General features: G+C 42.6%; 1 protein-coding gene across 5 annotated transcripts in view; it reads right to left on the bottom strand.

Moving 5' to 3' along the window:
- The window catches only part of LOC137380089 (ERC protein 2), a 966513-nt gene that overhangs the window by 702178 nt on the left and 238850 nt on the right, over positions 1–25485 (bottom strand). For all 5 annotated transcript variants that reach the window (XM_068051709.1, XM_068051708.1, XM_068051713.1 and 2 more), the window contains one exon: positions 12762–12929. In XM_068051709.1, coding sequence (XP_067907810.1) covers positions 12762–12929 — 168 coding nt within the window. The remainder of the gene's footprint in view (positions 1–12761; positions 12930–25485) is intronic.

The following is a 25485-nucleotide window of genomic DNA, read 5'->3' as shown; positions in this document are numbered from 1 at the left end:
CACAGTATAGTACAATCCATTGTTTTAAATGGTTGCATTGGGATTCAGAATTTCTATCTTTTTCTAAGACACTATCTGTTCTAGGGACACCCTGCAGAGCGAAGATAACCCCAAAGTACCTTTTTCAACTACCAACAAATTCTTAAGCCTTTCTCCCTCCACCCTTATCTCTAACAAGTGCAAGGATCTCATGGGCTACTTTGTTCGTGAAAAGTACCTCCTAGCATCTAAGCTAATTATATGCTTGTGTCCCCTGGTCCTCCCTAACCTATCCAGCTTGAATATCCTATCCACATGGGCAGAATCTAATTCTTTCATTATTTACAAGACCTTAAATCAAATCTCCTTGAAGTTTGCATTTTTAAGTAAGAAGCCCCAGCTCTCAGCCTCTCGTGGAAACTAAGGGGCCTTAAACAAGGCATTAATCTAGTTGTCCTCCTTTAAACCTTTATCAGAGCTCTACATCTATGTTAAAAGCAAGTTATTGTTGCTGACCAGAAATGGACACAGTATTCTAGAGGTGGATTTACCAACCCCTTAGACAAAGAAGGAATAGTATTGCTCGTTTTATATTTTAATTTTTCCCCAATACATCCTAAGACCCTATTTGTTTTTACAATAGCTTTAATGCACTGGTCAAGCACTATAAACGCTACGGGCTCCTCACACTCAACAGCTTTTAACACGCAGTTCTCTAAAGTGCATAAATTTGAAGTTGTCTCTACCCAAATGTATCACATTATACTTATCTATGTTAGAAGATAAGAGCCCATTCCCCCATTGCATCTAGCTCTGCTTGCAATCTATTTTTCTCATCCAAGTTCCTTACACTTGCACATATCTTTGTGTCACCCTCAAATTTGGAAGCAATTCCTCGAAAGCCTTCATCCAGATCAATGTAGAATGCAAAAACCCTAATACTGATCCCTATAGGACTTCACTACTCATCAATCCTCACACAAAACCACTACCAGTAGTAACTACTTCTTTCACAGAATGTAACCATTTCCTTTTCTAATGCAAAATGTGCCTGCCAACCCACATGACTACTTTATTTAGTAGCTTTTGTGTGGTACCTTGTCAAAGCGTTTTTCAAAGTCAAGATATGCAATAGTGAGCAGGTTTCCAACATTCACAACTTTGTAACTTCCACAAAAAATTCAACCAAGTTAATAGGACAGGACCTTCTTCTCCAGAAACTGTGCAACGATTCCCAAATTACCTCTTCCCAGCTAATCATACAGTACATCTCTAATGACCCCTTCTAACAACATGTCAACAATCAAAGTCTGCTTTAGTCTGATTTATTTTTGGAAATGATCAGTTAACCAATTTGACTTTTTTTTTTTACCTTGTGCCCTTCTTAACTCCAGGGACATTGGTGCCTTAATTGTGTGAAAGGATAATTTTGAACTAATAGTAAAAAAAAATTCAAATATTCTGCGTTACTGGTTCCCCCTTATCTATCCTGCTACTTACAAACTGAAAAACGTCTGACAGATTTGTCAAGCATGATTTTCCTTTCATGAATCTGTGTTGACTCTGCCCAAACATATCATGATTTTCTAAGCGCCATTACCACGTTTCTAATAATAGCTTCCAGCATTTCCCTACGATTACTGTCAGGCTAACTGACCTACAGCTCCCTGTTATTTCTCTCTTCCTCCTTTTACACAAGAATTAGGGGCAGGAGTAGGCCATTCACCCCCTCAAGCCTGCTCCGCCATTCGACAAGAGGCTGATTGTGGCCTCAATTCTACTTTCCTGTCTGTCCCCAATAATCCTCAGCTCCCTGTCGATTAAAAATCTATCTAACTCAGGTGTCGTGATCCTTTTTTTTTCAGGAAATATGCGGTGTGCCTTTAAGGCTGTAGATCAGTACTTCTTTAAGGCAGCAAGCTTCAGAAGTTACTGAGTAAAGGTGCACCTTGGTTGCCCTGGATACAACCATTCAGAGACAGAGAACAGGACATACAATGTTGCATCTGACTTTTGAAGACCTGGCTTTGCAGAGACAGTTGAGAGACAGACTGCTCTGACAGACACAGCTGTACTGAAGGAGAGATCTAACAGTCAGTTTAAACTATTTATTTTTACCTCTCAAAATTCTAAAAGTTAAGCCAGATTGATTCTTTTGCAAGTGGTTGCGAATTGTCGATCTGCTGTGGTCATCGCTGGAAAGAAGAAGAGTTTGAAGCTTCAAATGTTGAACTGAATTACTGAATGGCCTATCGATGAAGAACTGTTTTCCTTTCCTCATTGGACCCTGGAAGATTGCGAGTGGACTTTGAATCAGAGGTCTGTTCGTCAGGAAGCGTAAATCTGCAAGGACTTTACTGTTATTTCTAGTTTTAAATATTGTTTTATCTTAGTCGTGCTTAACATTTTTAGTTTTTTCGAATGAACAGTTAATTTATTGATATCTGAAAAGATACCTGGTTTGGTTCACCCCTTTCAGGGGTGACTAGAGTATTCAACTCAGCTGTGGCTTTCTTTGACTTGGGAAAGCTTTAAGATACATGTTATGCGACCTGTGGGGCGGCAGGAATGAATTGAATGAAGTGCATTGCTCCCACCGCAAATCAGAATCATATATTTTGATTGGGGGCTTTGTCCTATGCAGTCGTGTCATAACACAGGCTTGAATATATTCAATGACCCAGCCTCCACTGCTCTCTGGGGAAGAGAACTCCATAGACTAACGAAACTCAGAGGAAAAAATTTCTCCTCATCTCAGTCTTAAATGGGAGACCCCTAATTTTTAAACTGTGCCCCCCCCCAATTCTAGACTCCCCCAAGGGGAAAAATCCTCTCAGCATCCACTATGTCATGTCCCCTCAGGATCTTGTATGTTTCAATAAGATCACCTCTCATTCTTCTAAACTCCAATGGGTAAAGGCCCAACCTGCTCTATCTTCCCTAATAAGATAACCTCTTCATCCCAGGAATCAGTCAAGAGAACCTTCTCTGAATTGCTTCTAATGCAGTTATATCCTTTCTTAAGTAAGGAGGCCAAAACTGTACACAGTAATCCAGATGCCACACTTTACAAAAACAAAGGTGACAGAGGAGACTGCAAAAGCTACAAGGGGGCAACTCACTCCTTAGCATCACAGGGAAGGCCTTTGCTAGAGCCATATTTAAAAGACTCCATCTACTTGCAGACCGGGTTACCCAGGAGCACAGTGCAGCTTCTGTGCCAGCAGATCTACTGTGGATATGATCTTCTCCATATGCCAGCTCCAAGAGAAGTGTGGGGAACAGAGTATACCCCTTTACCTTACGTTCGTAGAGCTCACTAAAGCATTCAACACCGTCAGCAGAGCAGGGCTCCACAAGACTGAGAAAAACTAGCTGTCCACCGAAGCTCCTCAGTCTTATCTGCTCCTTCTATGACAACAAGCACTGCACTGTTTGATGGATCCACTTCCGACAGTTTCGGAGTGAAGAATGGAGTGAAACAGGGTTGCGTCCTAGCCCCCGCTCTGTTTGGCATCTTCTCCTCCAAGGTCCTGACCTTCGCCTTCTCTGCAAATATGGAAGGAGTCTACTTGCACACTAGGTCAAGCAACAAGCTCTACAATCTACCCAGGCTGAAAGCGAAGACAAAAACACATCACATCCAGATCAGAGAACTCCTTTACGCTGATGATGCTGCGCTAGTTGCTCACACGGAAACTCAGCTACAAAGACTCATGGATTGTCTCGCCCATGTCTGTAACTCGTTCTCCTTGACTATAAAAGTGTCAAGAAAACTGTGGTCATGGGACAAGGTGTTGCATCTCCGCCCCTGACCACACTAAATAACACCTCATTGGAAGTGGTTAACAAATTCTTCTACCTTGGGTCCATGGTGACAGACTATCTGCCCCTTGATGCAGAGCTTGATCCACGCATAGGGAAAGCAGCTACCACCTTTGGCTGACTTGCGAAACACGTATGGGATAACACCAAGCTGATCCTTAGGACCAAGCTGATGGTTTACGGGTGCTGTGTTCTTTGGCTGTGAAACATGGGCAACTTACAGCTACCAGGAAACGAAGCTCAATAATTTCCATCATCGCTGTCTGCAGTGCATTATGGATAATTCCTGGCAGGACAAAAATCACAAATGTGGCAGTCCTCTCAAAGGCAGAGCTCCCATGTGTGTTGACACTAATCAAACAGATGTAGCTTCGGTGGATTGGACACATCTGCAGGATGAAAGATGGTCGCATACCCAAGGATCTTTTGTTTGGTGAGGAAGTTGGGGCCACATGACCAGTAGGGTGCCCAAAGCTCCGCTTCAAGGATGCTTGCAAGGGTGACATGAAGGCCCTAATTGTCAACTATTGCACCTGGGAGTCACTAACTGGCAAAAGAGGGAAATGGCAACATATCCTGTGGACTGGTGTGCACTACATGACGACCAGTGGGTACAGCAACTTGGCAACAGGTGCCAACGTCAAAAACAACAGCTCACAGCGTCACTTGGCAGCTTCACATGGAGCACTCGTGGCAGAACCTGCCTCTCAAGGATTGGCCTTCACAGCCATCAGCAAAAGTGTGCCAAGAGTAGACACCCCACCTAAATGGATTGTTTGCTGCGTGTCCATCATCTTTCAAAGATGGAGGGATGCCAATGACCAACTTCTGACGCAGTCTAACTAAGACCCTGTACAAGTTGCTGCCAAAGTTGCGTATCTCTGTCTTAAGCTTTGCAAACACAGCATTTCACTGCCTCACCATTGACATGTATTGAATGTTGTGAAGTTGCTGTATTTGCACAGTACATATGAGCTAAACACGCCACAGAAAGTGAAGTCTAGTTATTTTAAGCATAAGTACCTTTTTAGCAACATGGTAGTTTTTTAATTATTGCCAATCAACCTTCCTGGCCCTGCAAATTAACACTCTCTCAAGTGCAGAATAACATTCCTTCAGGTATTGATTGCCGTTGAAGATTTAAAAAAATATGCCAACATTCTATTTGCCTTCCTAATCACTTGCTGTACCTGTGTATTAACTTCTTGTGATTCATGTACCAGGCCACCCAGATCACTCTATACTGTAGAATTCTGCAGTCTCTTTCCATTCCTATAATATATTGCTATTCTACTCTTTTTCCCCATATTATATTCCATCTGCCAATTTTTTGCCCATCTATCTATCTAAATCCCTGTGTACACTCTATGTCCTTTTGACAGCTTACTTTCCTATCTATCTTTGCATCATCAGCAAATGTAGCTACCATACATTTGGTCCCTTCATCCAAGTCATTGATCTTGATTGTAAATAGTTGAGGGCCCAGCACTGATCCCTGTGGCACTCCACTAGTAATGGCTTGCCAACCTGAAAATCCCCCATTTATCCCTACTCTCTGCTTCCTGTTAGCTGACCATGTGAAGGGTCACTGACCTGAAACGTTAACTCTGCTTCTCTCTCCACAGATGCTGCCAGACCTGCTGAGTGTTTCCAGCATTTCTTGTGTATATTATATTATATAACTGTGTCTGCTGTTAGTTAGACTTACCCCAACACCCTTCAACTGAAAATTTTTTTTCCCACTAACTTACTGAAAGTGAGAGTTAATAAATAGCTGATTAAGGACGGGGCAGTAAGTGGGGGAATTCAATGTCAAATCAGCACAGAAAGAGAAATAAAGGGAGGTAAAGAAAGATTGGATCAGGAGGAGGAGGAAAGAAAAGAGACAAATGGAAAAGTTTTGAAAAATTACCTTTTAAATGTGATATATTTTAAATCTTCAACGGCAATCAATACCTGAAGGAATGTGATTCCGCACTTGTGAGAGAGTTAATTTTCAGGGCCAGGAAGGTTGATTGGCAATAATTAACAATTATTACATTGCTAAAAAGGTATGTATGCTTAAAATAACTAGACTTCACTTTCTGTGGAGTGTTTAGCTCATATGTACTGTGCAAATACAGCAACTTCACAACATTCAATACATGTCAATGGCGAGGCAGTGAAATGCTGCATTTGTGAAGCTTAAGGTGGAGATGCGCAACTTTGGCAGCAACATTTAGATATTGGCATTTAACAGCACATCTGCACCTTGCCTGAAGTTGCTGTACCATTTCCGCATACATAATGCTGAGTGCCATTATCTCACCATCACTTTGACAAAAAAATCAGGCCCATTACCTCGCTCAGTAGGACAATCCAGTTAAGCTTGCCCAAGTCATCTGCCATCTTTGCATATTTAGTCCACTCAACAATCTGGGACTAACATGGAATTATTAGCAGTCTTGGTTTGGTTGATCAAGTTAAATTAAATAATATAGCAGATAGTTATCAATTGAGATAAAGTTCATAACTTTGGTTGTATTTATGATGCAAAGATGAAAAGTTGCTGTTGGTGTGAAGAATGTTTACAAATATATGTAGTTGCTGCTTTCAGTTTCTCAGTTTTTCCAGACTTGTAGATTTTAACTGAGTTTGTGTAATGATGTCATATTGCACAGAAATTCTAAACCTGCAAGCCCTGGTTAAGAGAAGAAACTCTTGATGACGTTTGGTGAAAATTGTTGCTTCCAGATGTGAAAGTGGCATCTCTGGATGGTTTAAAAGTTTCCAACAGTTGTTGTAGGGAAAATACTTGTAAAGATCATTAAAATGTGACAAAGCAATTTGAAGTTTGAGGTCACAAGTTTCTATTCACAGACCGTAATCTCTTCCTCAGATGTGCACAGAATCCCCTTCGTTATTCCAATGCAGCTTTTGTTAACCATCACAAAAATTCTATTGTTTCAAAGATACAAGATCCTACATGAATTCTCATGATTCTATTTTACTAGTAGTGTAAAAATAAAGCTATGGCTTTAAGTATTCCAAAAGAATTGAATCAATATTAAATTTCTTCATAGACTCAATATTCATAAAGTACTGTAAATGGTTATATATATATATACATATATATATATATCACAAAAATATGTGATATATTTTTGATGTAGATATACAACAAATACATACAACTGTGTGTTGTATAATATATATATATATATATATTTATATATATATATATTTATATATATATATATTATACAACACACAGTTGTATGTATTTGTTGTATATCTACATCAAAAATATATCACATACTTTATTCACTAGCTTCATAATGCATTACTCTAGCCTTAAAATCAGACTTAGATCACCTCTCACACAAAAACAAGTCTCCTTCTATAATTTTTGCTGGTTTGCTGGAATATAAAATAAGCAAGAAAAAGATTTCTGTAAGTATAATATATCCCTGCATTAGACAAATTATCTATTAACCCATTTAGGCATCGAGTCTCCCATGTCCAGAAAATATCCAGGTACTAGCTATGAATGTGATGTATTTGGCTTCCCTGCTGCCAGAATACTTTGCACATGGAGAGATAATTACACCTTTTCTTTTCCCTAAAATTACTACCTGTAATGAACAGTGGACATTCATGCGCTTTCTCCACTTCTGCCACAAAGGGACCAAAAATAATCTTGATGTTCAAAGAAATTGCCAACACAATTCTTACGATAAAGTCAAAAATCCATTCTAACTTGAAACATTTAAATGTACCAGTTTCCAAGAATCACTGATTCCTTCTATACTCAAGTTTGAAAACTTTGTGCTTAGGTTCTAACTGTTGCTTGAAACTATTTCTTCACACCATAAAGACTATTATGGTTATGGGTAGGAATTACATTCTATATATTCTAGAATTGTAACTTAATTATGAAAATGAGTAAATCCTGTACAGTGTTTTTTTCACTGATTTGCCAAATTTGATTAAAAGAAAACCAGAAACCTCCACCATAACAGAAATATTCATCCTTTGGGGATTGTTGAAAGATTGCACTGATCACTGTATACAGAAATCAAGAGTCAGACAAGAAACCCTTTTTATCAAGTTTGGTGAAAATCCAAAACATTTTTAAGTCATTAAGGGTGAAGGGGGAGGAAAGGAAGGAAGAAATAGTAACAATCCCTCCAGGACAGTTAAAGATCTACTTTGGAACATGTTTATAACTGGGTAAATCACAGGTTCTAAACATAATAAAATGAGGCAATGCAACTGCCTTTAGCACCTGGGTTAGGCAGGGAGAGAAAAAATAAATAAAAGTACAGGGCAGGGTCCTTTACCCATCTGATCAGAGAAACTGAAGCACAGAAGTGGGCTACCATACTGGTGCCACTGCTATGTACTGTAATTTTATTTTCCTGCTCTATTCCGAAATCCTCGATATTTTTCCTTTTATTACTTATCTAATTGACTCATTGAAATAGCTTCTACAGCCATTTATGATCATGTATATCATATACTAATAAAAATGTGAAAATATTTGTTTTAGCCTTTCCCTTTTTGCTTCTAGTACCGATTCAATGTTTCTGCTCACTCATGAGTGATTCACCAATTAGTGGAAATAATTTTTCACCAATGCCCTACCCTCAAAAGGGTCTGTACAAACTTGATAGACCAGCTGGTCTCTCCCTATCCATCTTAATAGACAAATGAATGTTTCAAAATTCTGAAACCTTTATTTAGGTATCCCCTCAACCTCATCTGCTTCAGTAAAAATACCCCTAATTTTTTCAAGTCTGAGGCACACCCAGAGCTACATTGTTGCCAATCTGGGAAAGCACCCATTACTCCCATTCTCTGCTTTCTAGCCTTCAACCATCCCTCTATCCATGCCACCTTTGATACCATGAACCTTAACCTCTAACAAATTTTTCTTTTAAAAAAAATCACATCTTCTGTGCTCAGTAATTTTCTAAAAGCATTCCATTAAATTAGTCAAACAAAACTTGGCTTGAACAAGTCTATGATTACTGTCCCTAATTAGGCCTTACATCTTTTTTTGTCTATTTTTCCCACAAGGGGAGACATTTTTGGTGTTCTGGAATGAACATTTTTTATTTCAAACACTTCCAGATCATTTACGACAAAGCTAGATATAGACTAAACTCCTTCTGCTCTGCCCAGCAACGTTCCTCAGCCCCAACGCCATAACAGTAGCCCACAACATTCCCTTTGACTCAAATATGGCATTTTTCAATTTTCCACACCAGTCAGCTTGCAAACTTTCGGAAAGAGATTGCAAATTAGGGTTGCATCAAGGACAATTTTGTACTTTAGGCCTATTCCCATTAGGAGGTTATCTCAGACTGCCCAAACCCATTTCACAAAAGAGACTTCAACCCCATCAACTTGAATAGCACTTCAGAACTGAAAAACCAATGTATTTAACCCACTGTGACATGGGATCCTTCCCAAGCTCTTACTCATTAAGGTGCTCACTAATGTATTCCTTACTATTGCCTTCAACAGTTTTCTCACTAAAAGGGATCCTAACTGGTCAACCGTTGCCTCCCTGATCCTTTTCCTGTTTTGATTTTTTTAAAACTGCTCTTTCAAAGAGACGGCACAGACACAATGATGCAAACTGCCTCCTTCTGTGCCCTATGATTCAATAAGCATTCACCATTCTTCAATCTTTTGATACAGATTCCATTTCAAAAACACCTGGCTACCTCTATTATTTTCCCACAAACTTATCAACTATAACTCCCATCAATCTTTAATGCATTCCTTTCTAATATTGTAAACATCTACTAACTGTTACTCTACATTCCCCTGCCATACCTATCCAAGCATCCCTATCATTCTTTTATTTTCTGCTATCAGAAAGACATCTTGGTTATCTCTGGGTCCACCCCTTCTCTGACTAGCCTCCTGCTTTCAATGTACTTAAATAAGCCTTAGTTTTTTTTTCATATATTTATATATACGTGCTCTTGGCCCTGACAAGCTACAAAAGGCTCTCCATTATTCAGCAAGAACTCAACAAGTGGTAAAAAGAGGAGGGGACAGAATAAGAAAAATAAAGTACATGAATACGTATGTTCAATGGCAGAGATACATTATGATACACCAAAGAGGAGATGGGTAATATTCAAATACATATTCTTTCTTTGGGCCTCCTTATCTCGAGAGACAATGGATACGCGCCTGGAGGTGGTCAGTGGTTTGTGAAGCAGCGCCTGGAGTGGCTATAGAGGCCAATTCTGGAGTGACAGGCTCTTCCACAGGTGCTGCAGAGAAATTTGTTTGTTGGGGCTGTTGCACAGTTGGCTCTCCCCTTGCGCCTCTGTCTTTTTTCCTGCCAACTACTAAGTCTCTTCAACTCGCCACAATTTAGCCCTGTCTTTATGGCTGCCCGCCAGCTCTGGCGAATGCTGGCAACTGACTCCCACGACTTGTGATCAATGTCACACGATTTCATGTCGCGTTTGCAGACGTCTTTATAACGGAGACATGGACGGCCGGTGGGTCTGATACCAGTGGCGAGCTCGCTGTACAATGTGTCTTTGGGGATCCTGCCATCTTCCATGCGGCTCACATGGCCAAGTCATCTCAAGCGCCGCTGACTCAGTAGTGTGTATAAGCTGGGGGTGTTGGCCGCTTCAAGGACTTCTGTGTTGGAGATATAGTCCTGCCACCTGATGCCAAGTATTCTCCGAAGGCAGCGAAGATGGAATGAATTGAGACGTCGCTCTTGGCTGGCATACGTTGTCCAGGCCTCGCTGCCGTAGAGCAAGGTACTGAGGACACAGGCCTGATACACTCGGACTTTTGTGTTCCGTGTCAGTGCGCCATTTTCCCACACTCTCTTGGCCAGTCTGGACATAGCAGTGGAAGCCTTACCCATGCGCTTGTTGATTTCTGCATCTAGAGACAGGTTACTGGTGATAGTTGAGCCTAGGTAGGTGAACTCTTGAACCACTTCCAGAGCGTGGTCGCCAATATTGATGGATGGAGCATTTCTGACATCCTGCCCCATGATGTTCGTTTTCTTGAGGCTGATGGTTAGGCCAAATTCATTGCAGGCAGACGCAAACCTGTCGATGAGACTCTGCAGGCATTCTTCAGTGTGAGATGTTAAAGCAGCATCGTCAGCAAAGAGGAGTTCTCTGATGAGGACTTTCCGTACTTTGGACTTCGCTCTTAGACGGGCAAGGTTGAACAACCTGCCCCCTGATCTTGTGTGGAGGAAAATTCCTTCTTCAGAGGATTTGAACGCATGTGAAAGCAGCAGGGAGAAGAAAATCCCAAAAAGTGTGGGTGCGAGAACACAGCCCTGTTTCACACCACTCAGGATAGGAAAGGGCTCGCCTGGAGTGGCTATAAAGGCCAATTCTGGAGTGACAGGCTCTTCCACAGGTGCTGCAGAGAAATTTGTTTGTTGGGGCTGTTGCACAGTTGGCTCTCCCCTTGCGCCTCTGTCTTTTTTCCTGCCAACTACTAAGTCTCTTCGACTCGCCACAATTTAGCCCTGTCACATATTCAACATCACGTTTAATATCTCCAAAATTGAAACATGAAGAGTTTTCCTTTTGTATTCATTTTTTTTTTTAAATGTGCATCAGGATTCCACATTGCAAGTTCCCAGCTAGCACATTAATAACAAGTGCCATGGGGATGCCATCTCACTGGAAAGGAGGGATATGGTTGAGTCACTCAGGTACATCCAACAGGTGGTCAGAAAGTATTGGTATAGCCTCTCAACCAACTAGATGTGTTACAGGGCCTCTAAAAAGGCAACAACATTTAAATGACATAGGGAGGGAATTTTACATTAGAATGGGGAAAAAAGCAAGTGCTGTGAACCTCAAGTATTTACTCCAGATTACTATCATGGAATTTGTTTTTCCTTCCATTTAAAACAAGTAGTTTACAAAAATTCTCAGCTCTGTTCCTTTGTGGAGTCTTGCACAGTCAATTTTATCAATCATGTACTGATGTGAAGTGGTGTAAACAACGACAACCACATCTACTTTTAAAATTGGCATCAATGCACTAATATACTGCAAACTGATAGCGAACAGTATTATTTTATGTGTTCTGTCCCCACAAGTTTTCATTAGGTTTTTAAGCATAAACTTAGAGTGAAAAAAAGCAAATCAATCTCCCCATTTTCTTTTTCTGCATGACTGGTGTCTACCAGAAATAATTTAGGCTGAGATGCCATCTGTATTTTTCAAGTGCCCTCACAATTTAAACGATATTATCTGCAGCACAGTAGATTCATCCTCTGTACCTTACAGTACATTTCAGTGAAGAACTTTATAATCAACTAGGTCTTGGAAGAGTTAACTAGGGATTAACCACAAACACTTTGCAGGCTGAAATTTGCTTCCAGCAACTGCTGTAAATGAGAGTCTTGTAAGAGTGCCACTTAAGCAAAAGTTTCAATTTGCTATGGAGATAATGAAGTGATTCATGGAACATAATTGTTTAAAGTAATTGAAAGGTCCTTTAAATCATTTTTAATAAACGGCTCTGGAATATTAATAGTTTCAGAAGCTTCCTATAGGCTGATTTATCACCACAGTCTGCATTTTCCCTCCTTCAAAAGATTTATCCATCATCTTCACTACATACCTTCCTCATTATAACACATTATTTTATGAACACCCAATCATTTCATACAGCACACTAAGAGTAGCATATCCAAATATCTATCTAATAATAATAAACTTGTACTTATGCCAATTTCCTATCAGCTTTATATTTGGGTTAGTTTATATTTTATATATCCATTTATAATGGGAACTTATCTATAGCCCTGCTTCACATGAGGATGTCAATTGGCCTCGATTCCTCTGTGCAATCTTACTGGAGATCAACTGCATATCTACAGTTTTCACAAAATAATGGACAGAGTTATATCAAATTCACCGATCAAAAGATGAGTGCAAGTGCCCTCAGCCTACCTCTGTTTGAAGTATGGCAGCTCTCTGTTCTTTGGCAGTGAGTGATTCTTTGAGAACCTCAATGTGTTGTTTACAATCAGAATTCTGATTGTTCAAGGTTTCAAGCTTGGTTTGTAAGGCAAGGAGTTCGGATTCCTTCTTGGACAAATCCTGTTTTAACTGATCAATCTGTAATTGAAAACAAATACATCACAAAAAATACAGAACTACGAAAATGGCCATTTCTAAGAAAAGTAATTAATATTGCATCTATCCAACTGTATAGCTAAGTCAAGGGGCTCGCTTCACGTACCAGTGTTACAGCTTAATTAGCCCAATATAGTCATTTGTTTTCATTATCTGACAAATATATTAAAAATAAGTTGTATCAAATGATCTATAATTTAATTTTTCAGCACCAACAAAACAATATTGAGCCGCTGCATCATAAATTATACTCAATATACTTCAAAAGGGGTAAAATACACAAGCATACAGTACCTTCTTTATAAACCAAACTGAAGTGAAATAGGTTAATGGGGCAATATATTGGTTATGGTAGTCTCTTAAGAATGCAGGAAGAGCACAACTTCAATTTATTAATTTGATCTTTTAATAAATCATTACATTATATTTGCAACAGTGAGCTCTAGTCAAATGACATTAAAATCTATACACATAGCAACACTTGCACAAACACACTAAACACTTTTCTCAAAATCAAGTACAGCATTTCCAATGTGTTCTTATTTTGTTTTTAATAGTGAAGCAAATGAAATTGTAAGTGGCACCACCAGAGCACAGCCTTCCATAGATGATAAAAGACCATCATGGTCCATCGAGTTTACCTCTGCCACCCCAGTAGACGCATGATACAAATGCACCAAATGTGTAATTTTTGAAGAAAACTCCACTTACAGCATTTGGCTACAATTTGTTCAAGTATTTTAAGGTGATCAAAGGTCTCAAGTTAGTGCTAACAAACAAAAGCATAATATTAATCCCACTCTTTTACTGAACTGGGAAAAGTGATTAAAGACTCTTTGAAACTGCTCATATTAAATATATGGATTTGAAGAAAATACCAATGTCTTAAAATGCCCATGCAAAAATTACAACCGTGGTCCAATTTCCATTGCGATCTCTATTTGAAATGATCAGCAAGGAATTTTCAAGATACTTGATCTAAGGACTGTCAGTATCGATACAAACTAGAGTCACCCAGATTGTGTCTTTCTAAGGATCTCACATGAAGTACGATGATGGGGCAAACTACTTATTTCAGGGTCCAGATAGCAGACAGTAATGCGAATAAATAGAAAAAGTATAGTAAATTCATGAAGTGGAAGAATACTACTGCATTTATACTTCAGTTACAGGTCAGAGATCACAGTATGCATTCAATTAGACAGTACTCCGTTCATAATGCCTGGCTGGAACTCTACTTATTCTAGTCTGCAGTTAAAATGTAAACATTTGGACAGTGCGGTAGGGGCTACTGCATTAACCTCAAATGCATGGGACTACTTTTCACATCATATTAAATCTATATGTTATTAGAAATCTGGCATTGAGTGCACATTTGGGGCTGAATTTAGTGAGACTGCCGCGGGTTCCTGCAGCGGACCCAGAAGTGGGTGTCATTCCCACTAGTCACTAGCCAACCACAATCAAATGATGGGTGGCCACTTGACATAATGGAGGCACAGGGCCCAATCAAGCAGCAGGGGCCGGATGCATGACACCAATTATGGCACTGGATAACTCTGGAACAGGTGCCGGCACCACATTTAAAGCCCTGCCAGCCCTGCTTTCATTGACTCTGGTCCTCCCACGCCCACACCACACTTGCACCCGAAGCAGGCCCTGCAGGAAACCCCACGGTTTCGTGATGCCTCCCTCCAGATTCACCTCCAGCAATGACAATCAGAGGTCCCCCAACTTGATCAAGCAAGGCTGAGGTGGTCATCAGCTGTGGGCTTATCACCCGGGCGTGGTTACAGTGCTGCAAGAGGTTCAACGACCTCTTTTGTTCTGTCAAGGTGACAGCTGTATACCTCTCTCCTTTTTAGGGATTGCAAGTGGCTATGCAGGAGGAAGCAGGAGGCATTACAAAATTACAAGTGATGGATTCACACCTTGGAAGAAGCACTTGTAAACATATAAAGTATACCACCAAGAGACACTTGGGGGTTCACGGGTGTTTGAAATTTGACGTGCTGCATTCTAGCAACTAATTTTCATCGTGTAAAAAAGAGATTATTCTATCATGCATTAATTGTGAGACGCTGACTTCACCCTTCCCCCTTAGTGGATGCCAATATAGGCACAGCTTTCATTTGTATGTGATCTCCCATGGGCACTTGCCCGTGTTGCAGCTGGGCGCTAGACACAGAACAAAAATAGAAAGGAAGCAACAGACTGCATGCATTGAAGTCGCCATCAGGGTGGCTGAAAGCAGGTAAGTGAGAAATTGTCTCTTGCCTCCTTGGCCCATCGTTCAATCTGCCTGGCTCCTGTGCAAGGGTTTCAACATCCAGTGCTGCTTGCTCAGCTCCCTCCTCAGTGTCTTCCACATCAGTGGAGGAGTGTCACTGAGTCATCTCATCGTGCAAGGCCTCCTCTCCCTGCAGTGCTAGATTATGCAGAGCACAGCAGACCACAACATTATGCAAAACCCTCGCTAGGGCATATTGCAGGGCTCCACCAGATCAATCTCGACAATGGAATTTCATCTTCAGCAGCCCAATGGCCTGCTTGATGGTCACTTGGGTGGAGCTGGGGCAAGTGTTGTACCTCTCCTCTGCTGCATTGCTAGGGTTCCTCATAGGCACCAGCAGCCAAGTCTTCAATGGATAACCTTTGTCCCCGAGAATCCATCCTTGAAGGCGAGCAGGGGGCCTGAAAAACTGCGGCACCCGGGACTGTCGAAGTCTGTAGGTGTTGTGGCTGTTACCCGGGAAGCAGGCACACGCCCGCAGGAAATGCAGGTGGTCGAAGACCAGTTGAACGGTGATAGAATGGAAGCCCTTCCTGTTGGTGAAGGCGGCTGGCTGGTCTGTTGGAGCCTTGCTGGCCAATTGTGTGCAATCTATCGCATCTTGCACCCAGGAAAATCCAGCGATGGCCTCCTCGGCCTGACTGTCGGGTTCGGTCCAGTAGTAATAGTGGCAGGCTCTCTTGAACAGGGTACTGGTCACCTCCTTGATGAAGCGGTGGGCTGCTGACTGGAAGACACCACACATGTTCCCAGTGGACCCAGACATGTAAAAGTTTAGTGCCACTGTGATCTTCAGGGCCACTTGCATAGGGTGACCAGTGAATCGCACAGGTCGCAACTTGTCCTGCAGCAGGGCGCATAAGTTGGTGACGGCCTCCTTGGAAAGCAGTAGTCTTGGCTGACAATGCCGTTCGGACAACTGGAGGTAGTTGATTCGAGTCCAGTACACACTCTTGTGCAGGTGGGCTCGTCTTGGCATGGCCGGCTGCTGTTGCTCTTGTCGTGGAGCTTCACCTGTAGACGCAGCTGCCTCCTGGCCCTCCCTCCATCAGAGGTGCCGCATCACACCACAGGGGTCCAAAAAGAAAGGGTATAGGAGACCCATGCCAGGTGATCAGTGGGCCTCCAGAGCGCTGTCGATGCAAAGACAGCCCTGCTAGGACAGCTGTGCTTTTGCTACTTCTCCCGGCAAACTACCTGATGGCCCTCAGTGCCCACCCTTGCTGACAGCCAACCCTCTCATCCAGCAGTATGGGCACCCAAACCTCTCAGCCAACATTTGGTCAACCGATACAGCCACCCAAAAGCAAGCCTCCCCTCCCCTTGCAGACCACCCGAGACCCTGCTCAGCTGGCACTCCCACACGAGACCCCGAACGCCCAAGACCACGATCCCCTTTGCAATGCAGCTGAGACCACCTGCATTGCACCCGAGACCAAGCACTCCACCCACCCCACCGTCCCACTGAGCACACAGCTCTGCAGGCCGATAATGACCTCCACACCCCCCTCTTCTTCTATGCAGAACTAGTCACGACTGCCTACCTGTCACAGCACTGTGGCCTCGCCTCGATACTGCTAGCTTTCAACGGTCAGGAACCCGAAGGCACATTCGGGCCGCCCACAGTCCACTTAATCCCAAGACCCCCACTGAAGTGCAATGAATTAGATGCTAATGTAAGCATTCTACAATTTAAACTGCATTCCCACCACATTAGGGCAGCAGTGTATTCCCACCACTGACTAATGTGGAACCAAAATCACGATGCCAGATTTCCAGGCCGACGCTTCCGACACAATTCTCCGGCCCCCACACTACCATTCCTGCTCCAAACGGCCGTACTAAATTCAGCCCTTGCTATCCTCAAACCTTACTTTTGGTTGTCAAAAATGTTGGTCATATTTTTGTGTTAACTTTTTCCATTTTTAATTGGTGCACCAATATTGCTTTGTCAACTTTCATCATTCTGGTTCAATGATGCATAAATTGGCTCACTCCAAATACAATTTTTGGCCATCGTCTTGTTCTCAGTAAGTGGAACTTCCAGGGTTTTAAACAAAATGAAAACAATGGGCTGCCTTCAAAGAAGAGATAGCTTGGGCACAGTCAAGATATATTCCCTTGAAGGGGTAAGCAGGGCAAACAAATCAACAGCCCTCTGGATGACAAAAGAATAGAGAAGACAATAAAGTGTGCTTATAACAGACGTCAGATAATACAATGGAGAACTAGGCTGAATATCAAACGTTCAGAGGGAAACTGAAAAAGCAAAAAAGAGCAGCAAAGAGGGAGCATGAAAAGAGACTGTTAGCTAACATAAAAAGGAATTCCAAAGTCTTCTATAGGCATATAAATGGTAAAAATGTGGTAAAAGGAGGAGTAGGGGGCTGATTAGGCACCAAAAAGGGGATTTATACATTAAGACAGGTAGAATAGCTGAGGTGCTAAATGAATACTTTGCATCTGTCTTTTCCAAGGAAGAAGATGCTACCCATGCCACGGTGAAAGAGGAGGCAATTAATACACTAGAAGGATTTAAAAACTGATAAGGAGGAGGTATTAGATAGGCTGTCTATACTTAAAGTTGATAAAGCACCAGGACCAGATGAGATACATCCAAGGGTACTGAGGGAAGGGACAGTAGAAATTGCAGAGGCACTGGCCATAATTTTCCAGTCTTCCTTAGGCTCAGGGGTGGTGTCAGAGGACTGGAGAATTGCAAATGTTACACCCTTGTTCAAAAAGGATGAAAAGATAAGCCCAGTAACTGCAGGCCAGTCAGTTTAACTTCGGTGGCAGGGAAGCTTCTGGAAACAATAATTTGGGACAAAATTAATAGGCACCTGGACAAATGCAGGTTAATTAAGGAAAGCCAGCATGGATTCGTTAAGTGTTTGACTAACTCGTTGGAGTTTTTTTGAAAAGGTAACAGAGAGACTTGATGAGGGCAATGCTGTTTACGTGGTGTACACGGACTTCCAGAAGGCATTTGATACAGTGCCGCACAACAGACTTGTGAGCAAAGTTATAGCTCGCGGAATAAAAAGAGCAGTAGCAACATGGATATAAAATTGGTTGTGTGACAGAAAACAGAGAGCAGTGATTAATGGATGTTTTTTGGGCTGGAGGAAGGTTTGTAGTGGAGTTCCCCAGGGGTCAGTGTTGGAACCCTTGTTCTTCCTGATATAGATTGATGACCTGGACCTTGGTGAACAGAGCACAATTTCAAAATTTGCGGATAGTACGAAACTTGGAAGCATTGTGAACTGTGAGGAGGATAGCATGGAACTCCAAAATTACATAAACAAGTTGGTGGAATGGGCGGACAAGCAGCAGATGAAGTTTAATACGGAGAAATGTGAAGTGATTCATTTTGGTAGGAAGAACTTTGAGAGGCAATATAAAACAAAGGATACAACTCTAAAGGGGGTGCAGGAGCAGAGAGACCTGAGTGTATATGTGCATAGGTCATTGAAGGTGGCGGCACAGGTTGAGAGAGCAGTTAATAAAGCATACAGTATTCTAGGCTTTATTAATAGGGGCATATAGTACAAGGGCAAGGAGGTTATGTTGAACTTATATAAGACACTAGTTCAGCCTCAGCTGGAGTATTGTGTCCAGTTCTGGGCACCTTTCTTTTTTTTTTTCTTTTGGGCCTCCTTATCTCGAGAGACAATGGATACGCGCCTGGAGGTGGTCAGTGGTTTGTGAAGCAGCGCCTGGAGTGGCTATAAAGGCCAATTCTGGAGTGACAGGCTCTTCCACAGGTGCTGCAGAGAAATTTGTTTGTTGGGGCTGTTGCACAGTTGGCTCTCCCCTTGCGCCTCTGTCTTTTTTCCTGCCAACTACTAAGTCTCTTCGACTCGCCACAATTTAGCCCTGTCTTTATGGCTGCCCGCCAGCTCTGGCGAATGCTGGCAACTGACTCCCACGACTTGTGATCAATGTCACACGATTTCATGTCGCGTTTGCAGACGTCTTTATAACGGAGACATGGACGGCCGGTGGGTCTGATACCAGTGGCGAGCTCGCTGTACAATGTGTCTTTGGGGATCCTGCCATCTTCCATGCGGCTCACATGGCCAAGCCATCTCAAGCGCCGCTGACTCAGTAGTGTGTATAAGCTGGGGATGTTGGCCGCTTCAAGGACTTCTGTGTTGGAGATATAGTCCTGCCACCTGATGCCAAGTATTCTCCGAAGGCAGCGAAGATGGAATGAATTGAGACGTCGCTCTTGGCTGGCATACGTTGTCCAGGCCTCGCTGCCGTAGAGCAAGGTACTGAGGACACAGGCCTGATACACTCGGACTTTTGTGTTCCGTGTCAGTGCGGTCAGTTCAGTTCTGGGCACCACACTTGAGGAAAGATGTGGAAGCATAGGAGAAAGTGCAGAAAAGATTTACGAGAACGGTTCCAGGGATGAGGAACTTCAGTTATGAAGATTAATCTAGAAGTTGGGACTGTTTTCTTTAGAGAAGAGAAGGCTGAGAGGTGATTCTATAGAGGTATTCAAAATCATGAGGGGTCTGATAGGGAAAAACTGTTCCCACTCGTGAGAGGATCAAGAACAAGAGGGCATAGATGTAAAGTAATTGGCAAAAGAAGCAAATGCGACATGAGGAAAACACTTTCACGCAGCGAGTAGTTAAGGTCTGGAATGCACTGCCTGAGAGTGTGGTGGAGGCAGGTTCAATCGGGGCATTCAAAAGGGAATTAGACTGTTAACTGAAAAGAATGTGCAGGGCTACGGGGAGAAGGCGGAGGAGTGTCACTAGATGAACTGCTCATTCAGACAGCCGGCACAGACATGATAGGTTGAATGGCCTCCTTCTATGCTGTAGCGATTCCATGAAAAACTATATAACTTACAACATGATTACATTTATCAACTGAATTTGTTTAGTGCCTTTTAAATCCAGTACATCAGTTTCCAGAATTTGAGGGCTCTCTGCTTGGTGTGCCACAAATTTTTCGGCTCAATCGCACTTATGGTCCCACACTCTGTCCTCCTGCTAAGACAATCTTATTGACTCCACTGCCTGTTTGGTTTCACTCTGTTGCTAAATTTAAAATACTTGCAACATTCTGTTTTCCTTGTTCGTTCTACCAGGAAAAACAAATTGGCCCATATCCCACTTTGATCTATGAAAATTTCTTCCTGGTCGAGAGAACTGCTGCACTTTATAAATAAAAGCCAGTAATTATGGTTTCCACAGAATGGGAAGTTTTGTGGAATTTAATCCTCAAAGGAACAGTAAAAATCTCAGAATGCCAATTAATGAAAATGAAATGTGACTTAATTAGTCATTGTAAATCAGTGGGACTGATAATGAACAAATACATGTACCCCATTGTTATAATCCTTGCAGCTTCAAACCTGCATAGTGTGAAACTACCTCCTCCAGGTCTCAGACCACTTCTCCCTGCAGTCAGGTCATGGTCGAACTCTGAATTTATATTGAAATGTTAGTGTTGCTGTGAAGCAGAAACTATGTTGCATCAATACTGTCAGTGAAAAAGAAGCACACCCAAATAGAAGAGATAAAAATAGCTGCAAAAAGAAAGAAAAATGCAGGGGTTTTCTGCCTCCCCAACTTGCAATGTACCTTCCCCTTAAAATGAACAGGGAGAAATGCCTAGACTTCTGAATGCACAAGTGGAAAACTCCAAACAGATTACAAAGGCAGCTACCACAAACCGAAGTAAGGAGCTTAAAAAAAACCATGGTAGAGCGAACACAAAATAAAATTTAAGCTTAAGTGGAGGGAGGTAGACTGGAAATAAAAACTTCTTAGTATACTGGTCAACATTCCTTTTTCAAACAAACACATCATTGAAATCATTGCTTTTTGTGGGATCTTGGTACTCAGCATGACTACTGCTTCAAATACTTCAATGGCCTCCTGGGCTACAGCAGGTGTACAATCTGAACAGGAGTTTCCCCCTCACAAACACAATATGAATTTTTTCTCCAGCTTTTCTTGAAAAAATGAGAACTTGAGAAACTGCAAGAAGCTAAAGTTAAAAAAAAACGAGACTAACTGACAGAACCACACTAATGTATCCTGGAAAAATAGAAACCCTGAGCATGCTCAAACTACATAATCCAAATTCACCTGACAGTGTCATAGCTTTAGACAAAAATATCAACTAACTCATTGCTTTTTGAAGACGCTGAGGCAGTCAAGCAGAAACTAACTGAAGGCATTAAAAAGCACGAAAGATGATTTAACGGATGAAATTAAACAAATAATTGTTTGGTTTTTTTCCTGGACATTGGAAATTTAAACTGCTGAGGAAAATAATGGTCAATTGCGGGAACACAAATAGCCAAATTATGCAAAATAACAAGGTTTATATTGATGTCTCCCATTAGAAATGCGATACATACAAACATATGTATTAGGAGCAGGAGTAGGCCACTCGAGCCTGCTCCGCCATTCAATGACTTCATGGCTGAACTGATTACGCCACAATTCCACCTACCCCCGATAACCTTTTAACCCCTTGTTTATGAAGAATCTATCTACCTCAGCCTTAAAAATATTCAAAGACTCTGCTTCCACCGCCTTTCGAGGAAGAGAATTCCAAAGACTCTCAATCCTCTGAGAGAAAAAAAATTCTCTTCATCTCTGTCTTAAATGGGCGACCCCTTATTTTTAAACAGTGACCCCTAGTTCTAGATTCTCCCATAAGGGGAAACATCCTTTCCACATCCACCCTGTCAAGACCCCTCAGGATCTTATATGTTTCAATCAAGTCGCCTCTTATTCGTCTAAATTCCAGCACATACAAGCCTAGCCTGTCCAATCTTTCCTCGTAAAACAGCCCGCCCGTTCCAGGTATTAGTCTAGTAAACCTCCTCTGTACTGCCTCCAATGCATTTACATCCTTAAATAAGGAGACCAGTACTGTACACAGTACTCCAGATGTGGTCTCACCAAAGCCCAGTATAGCTGAAGCAGAACCTCCATACTATTGTATTCAATTCCCCTTGCGATAAACGATAACATTCTATTCGCTTTCCTAATTACGTGCTGTACCTGCACACGAACCTTTTTGCAATTCATGCGCTAGGACACCCAGATCCCTCTGAATCTCAGAGCTCTTCAATCTCTCACCATTTAGATAATATGCTTCTTTTTTTATCCTTCATGCCAAAATGGACAATTTCACATTTTCCCACATTATACTCCATTTGCCAGGTCTTTGCCCACTTACTTAATGTATCTATATCCCTTTGTAGCCCCCTGATGTCCTCTTCATAAGTTGCTTTCCTACCTATCTTGGTGTCATCAGCAAACTTAGCAACCATACCTCTGATCCCTTGATCCAAGTCATTTTGTAAAAAGTTGAGGTCCCAGCACAGATCCCTGTGGCACACCACTCGTTACATCTTGCCAACCAAAAAATGACCCATTTATGCCTACTGTTTCCTGTTAGCTAGCCAATCTTCTATCCATGCCAATATGTTACTCCTTACACCATGAGCTTTTATTTTCTACAATAACCTTTGATGTGACACCTTATCAAATGCCTTCTGGAAATCGAAGTCTAATACATCCACTAGTTCCCCTTTATCCACAGCACATGTAACTCCCTCAAAGAACTCCAATAAATTGGTTAAACATGATTTCCCTTTCACAAAACCATGATACTAGAATTTATATTGGTAAAAGTTGACAGTGTGACAAAAACATTACAACAGGAATCCAAGAAGTATAGATGGGAACTACACACAGATGCAAGATCATTAGTATACTATAAAGTCTTTTTTTTTAAAATTTACTCACTGGATGTGAGCATCACTGAAAAGCATTTATTGCCCATCCCTAATTGTCCTCGAGAAGGTGGTGAGCTGCCTTCTGGAACTACTACAGTCTGTGTGGTGTAGGTACACCCACAGTGCTGTTAAGTATGAAGTCCCAGGTTTTTGACCCAGGGACAAGTCAGGATGGTGTGCAACTTGGAAGGGAACTTGAAGGTGGTGATGTTCCCATGCAAATGCTGTCCTTGTACGTCTAGGTGGTGATGAGATACTGCAATGCATATTGTAGATGGTATGTACTGTAGTCACGTTGCATCAGTGGTGGAGGAAATTAATATTAAAGGTGGTCGACGAGGTTCCGACCAAGCAGATTGCTTTATCCTAAATAGTGCTACGCTTCTTGAGTGTTGGAGCTGCACTCATCCAGGCAAGCGGAGAGTATTCCATCATACTCCTGACTTGTGCCTTGTAAGTGGTGGAAAGGTTTCAACAAGTCAGGAAGTGAGTCACTTGCCTCAGAATACCCAGCCTCTGAATGGTTCTTGTAGCCATAATATTTGTGTATTTGGTTCAGTTAAATTCCTGATCAATGGTGAACCCCAGGGTGTGCATGGTCGGGATTTGACAAAGGTAGTGCTATTGAATGTCAAAGGGAGGTGGTTGGATTCTCCCTTTATTATTATTATGGTTAGATTCTCTCTTGTTGGAGATAATCAATGACTGTGTGGCACAAATGTAACTTCCACTGATCAATTTTATCCAGATCTTGTTGCACGAGAGCATTAACTGAGGAATTACGAATGGAACTCAAACAATATGCAATCATCCCCACTTCTGACTTATGATGGAGGGAAGTTCATTGGTAAAGCAGCTGAAGATGGTTCGACCAAGGACAAAGTCCTGAGGAACTCCTGCAGCAATGTCCTGGGGCTGAGATGACTGCCCTCCAACAACAACCCATCAACTTCCCTTGTGCTACGTATGACTCGAGCCAGTGGAGAGCTTTCCCCGATTCCCATTGATTGAAGTTTTATTAGGGCTCTTTGGCAACAAACTTTGTCAATCGCTGCCTTGATATCAAAGGCAGTCACTCTCAAATCAGCTCTGGAATTCATCTCTTCTGTCCATGTTTGGACCAAGGCTGTAAGGAGGTCTGGAACCACATTGCCCTGGCAGAACCCAAAATGAACATTGGTGAGCAGCTATTGATGACTAAGGGCTGAATTGTACTGGCCCCTTGACGCCGTGGGTCGTGGTGGCCAGTAAAACTCTGCGGGGAGAGGCCCCCGATGTCGACAAGGGCCCGCCGCAAATTACCGCCAGCGGGAGGACCTCGGTGCGGCCCCCCGCACGGCGGCACCCCAATTACCATATTCAAAACGGTACTTCCCTCTGCAGATTACGCAGCCTGCCGCTTCTCAATGCGCACTTCCGGATTTTACTTTGAACAGACAGCTGTCACGTGCCATCCCACTCCCGAACAGAAAAGCCGGCGGGTCATCAGAGGCAGAAGGATCCGCTACGGAAGGTAAGTTCTGATATGCAGGGGGTCTCACTCTGCATACTGAAAGGGAGGAGGGAGGGGGTCTGGGATTACTGGAGTGAAAGCTCTGCAGGCAAGAAGGGAGGTACAGCGTACCCTCCCTCCATAAACAGTGTACGCTCAGTGTTGGTTTGTGAAGGAGCAATGGCACTCTTGTCACCCAGTGTGTGGGGAGGGTGCCAGAAAGGGTAGGAGCGTTAAGGATATATGAATGGTGGGGATAATTGATGCAGCTGGGAGGAGCTTGATGTGGTCATGCTGTGCCACTCTGAGTGTTAGCCAAGATGGACATTGCCGTGCCACGCCACATAGTTGATCCATGAAATCACTTGATGTATGTCAACACCAATCCCTGCCCTGTTAGGAACCTTCCAATAAATGAAGGATACAACTTCATTTATCACATGGAAATGGGTCCGGCTCATCCTAGAGTGTGTGATCCGCTTCTCCTGAGGATCCGTATGCGCTGGAGGCAAAATCAACAGGCAGGTGTGGAGCACGTAGAGGTCCCGGGTCATGAGCAACAGTCCCCAAGTGCAGCTCACCATTACGGTCGCTGTGAAACTACAGGCCCCATATGACAAGCCATCGGACATCAGACCACCAGTGTCAGAGGCAATTGTGCATGTAGAGAGGGTGGTGACATTTCTCTGTGCCCTGCTCAACTCTGACATGCAGCCCATGGGCTTCAGCGGATATCCTATGCCTCTGGTCCTCATAGCGGCAGCGGCTCTTAAGCTTGATGCCTATGCAGCATTTCAGGGGCCCACCGGCGACCTTTGTGGGGATCGCATAGTCAGTGGTGCACGACTGCATCAGGGAGGTCACCGATGCCCTGCACCGGAAGGCCAGTGAGTATGTCGGCTTCAGGACGGACTCTCACAGCCAGGCCCAGAGGGCCATCGGTCTCAGCACCATTGCCGGAATAACTATA

This window comes from Heterodontus francisci, chromosome 19, assembly GCF_036365525.1.
Source record: "Heterodontus francisci isolate sHetFra1 chromosome 19, sHetFra1.hap1, whole genome shotgun sequence".
Taxonomy (NCBI): domain Eukaryota; kingdom Metazoa; phylum Chordata; class Chondrichthyes; order Heterodontiformes; family Heterodontidae; genus Heterodontus; species Heterodontus francisci.
This window is presented reverse-complemented; position numbering and strand designations above follow the sequence as displayed.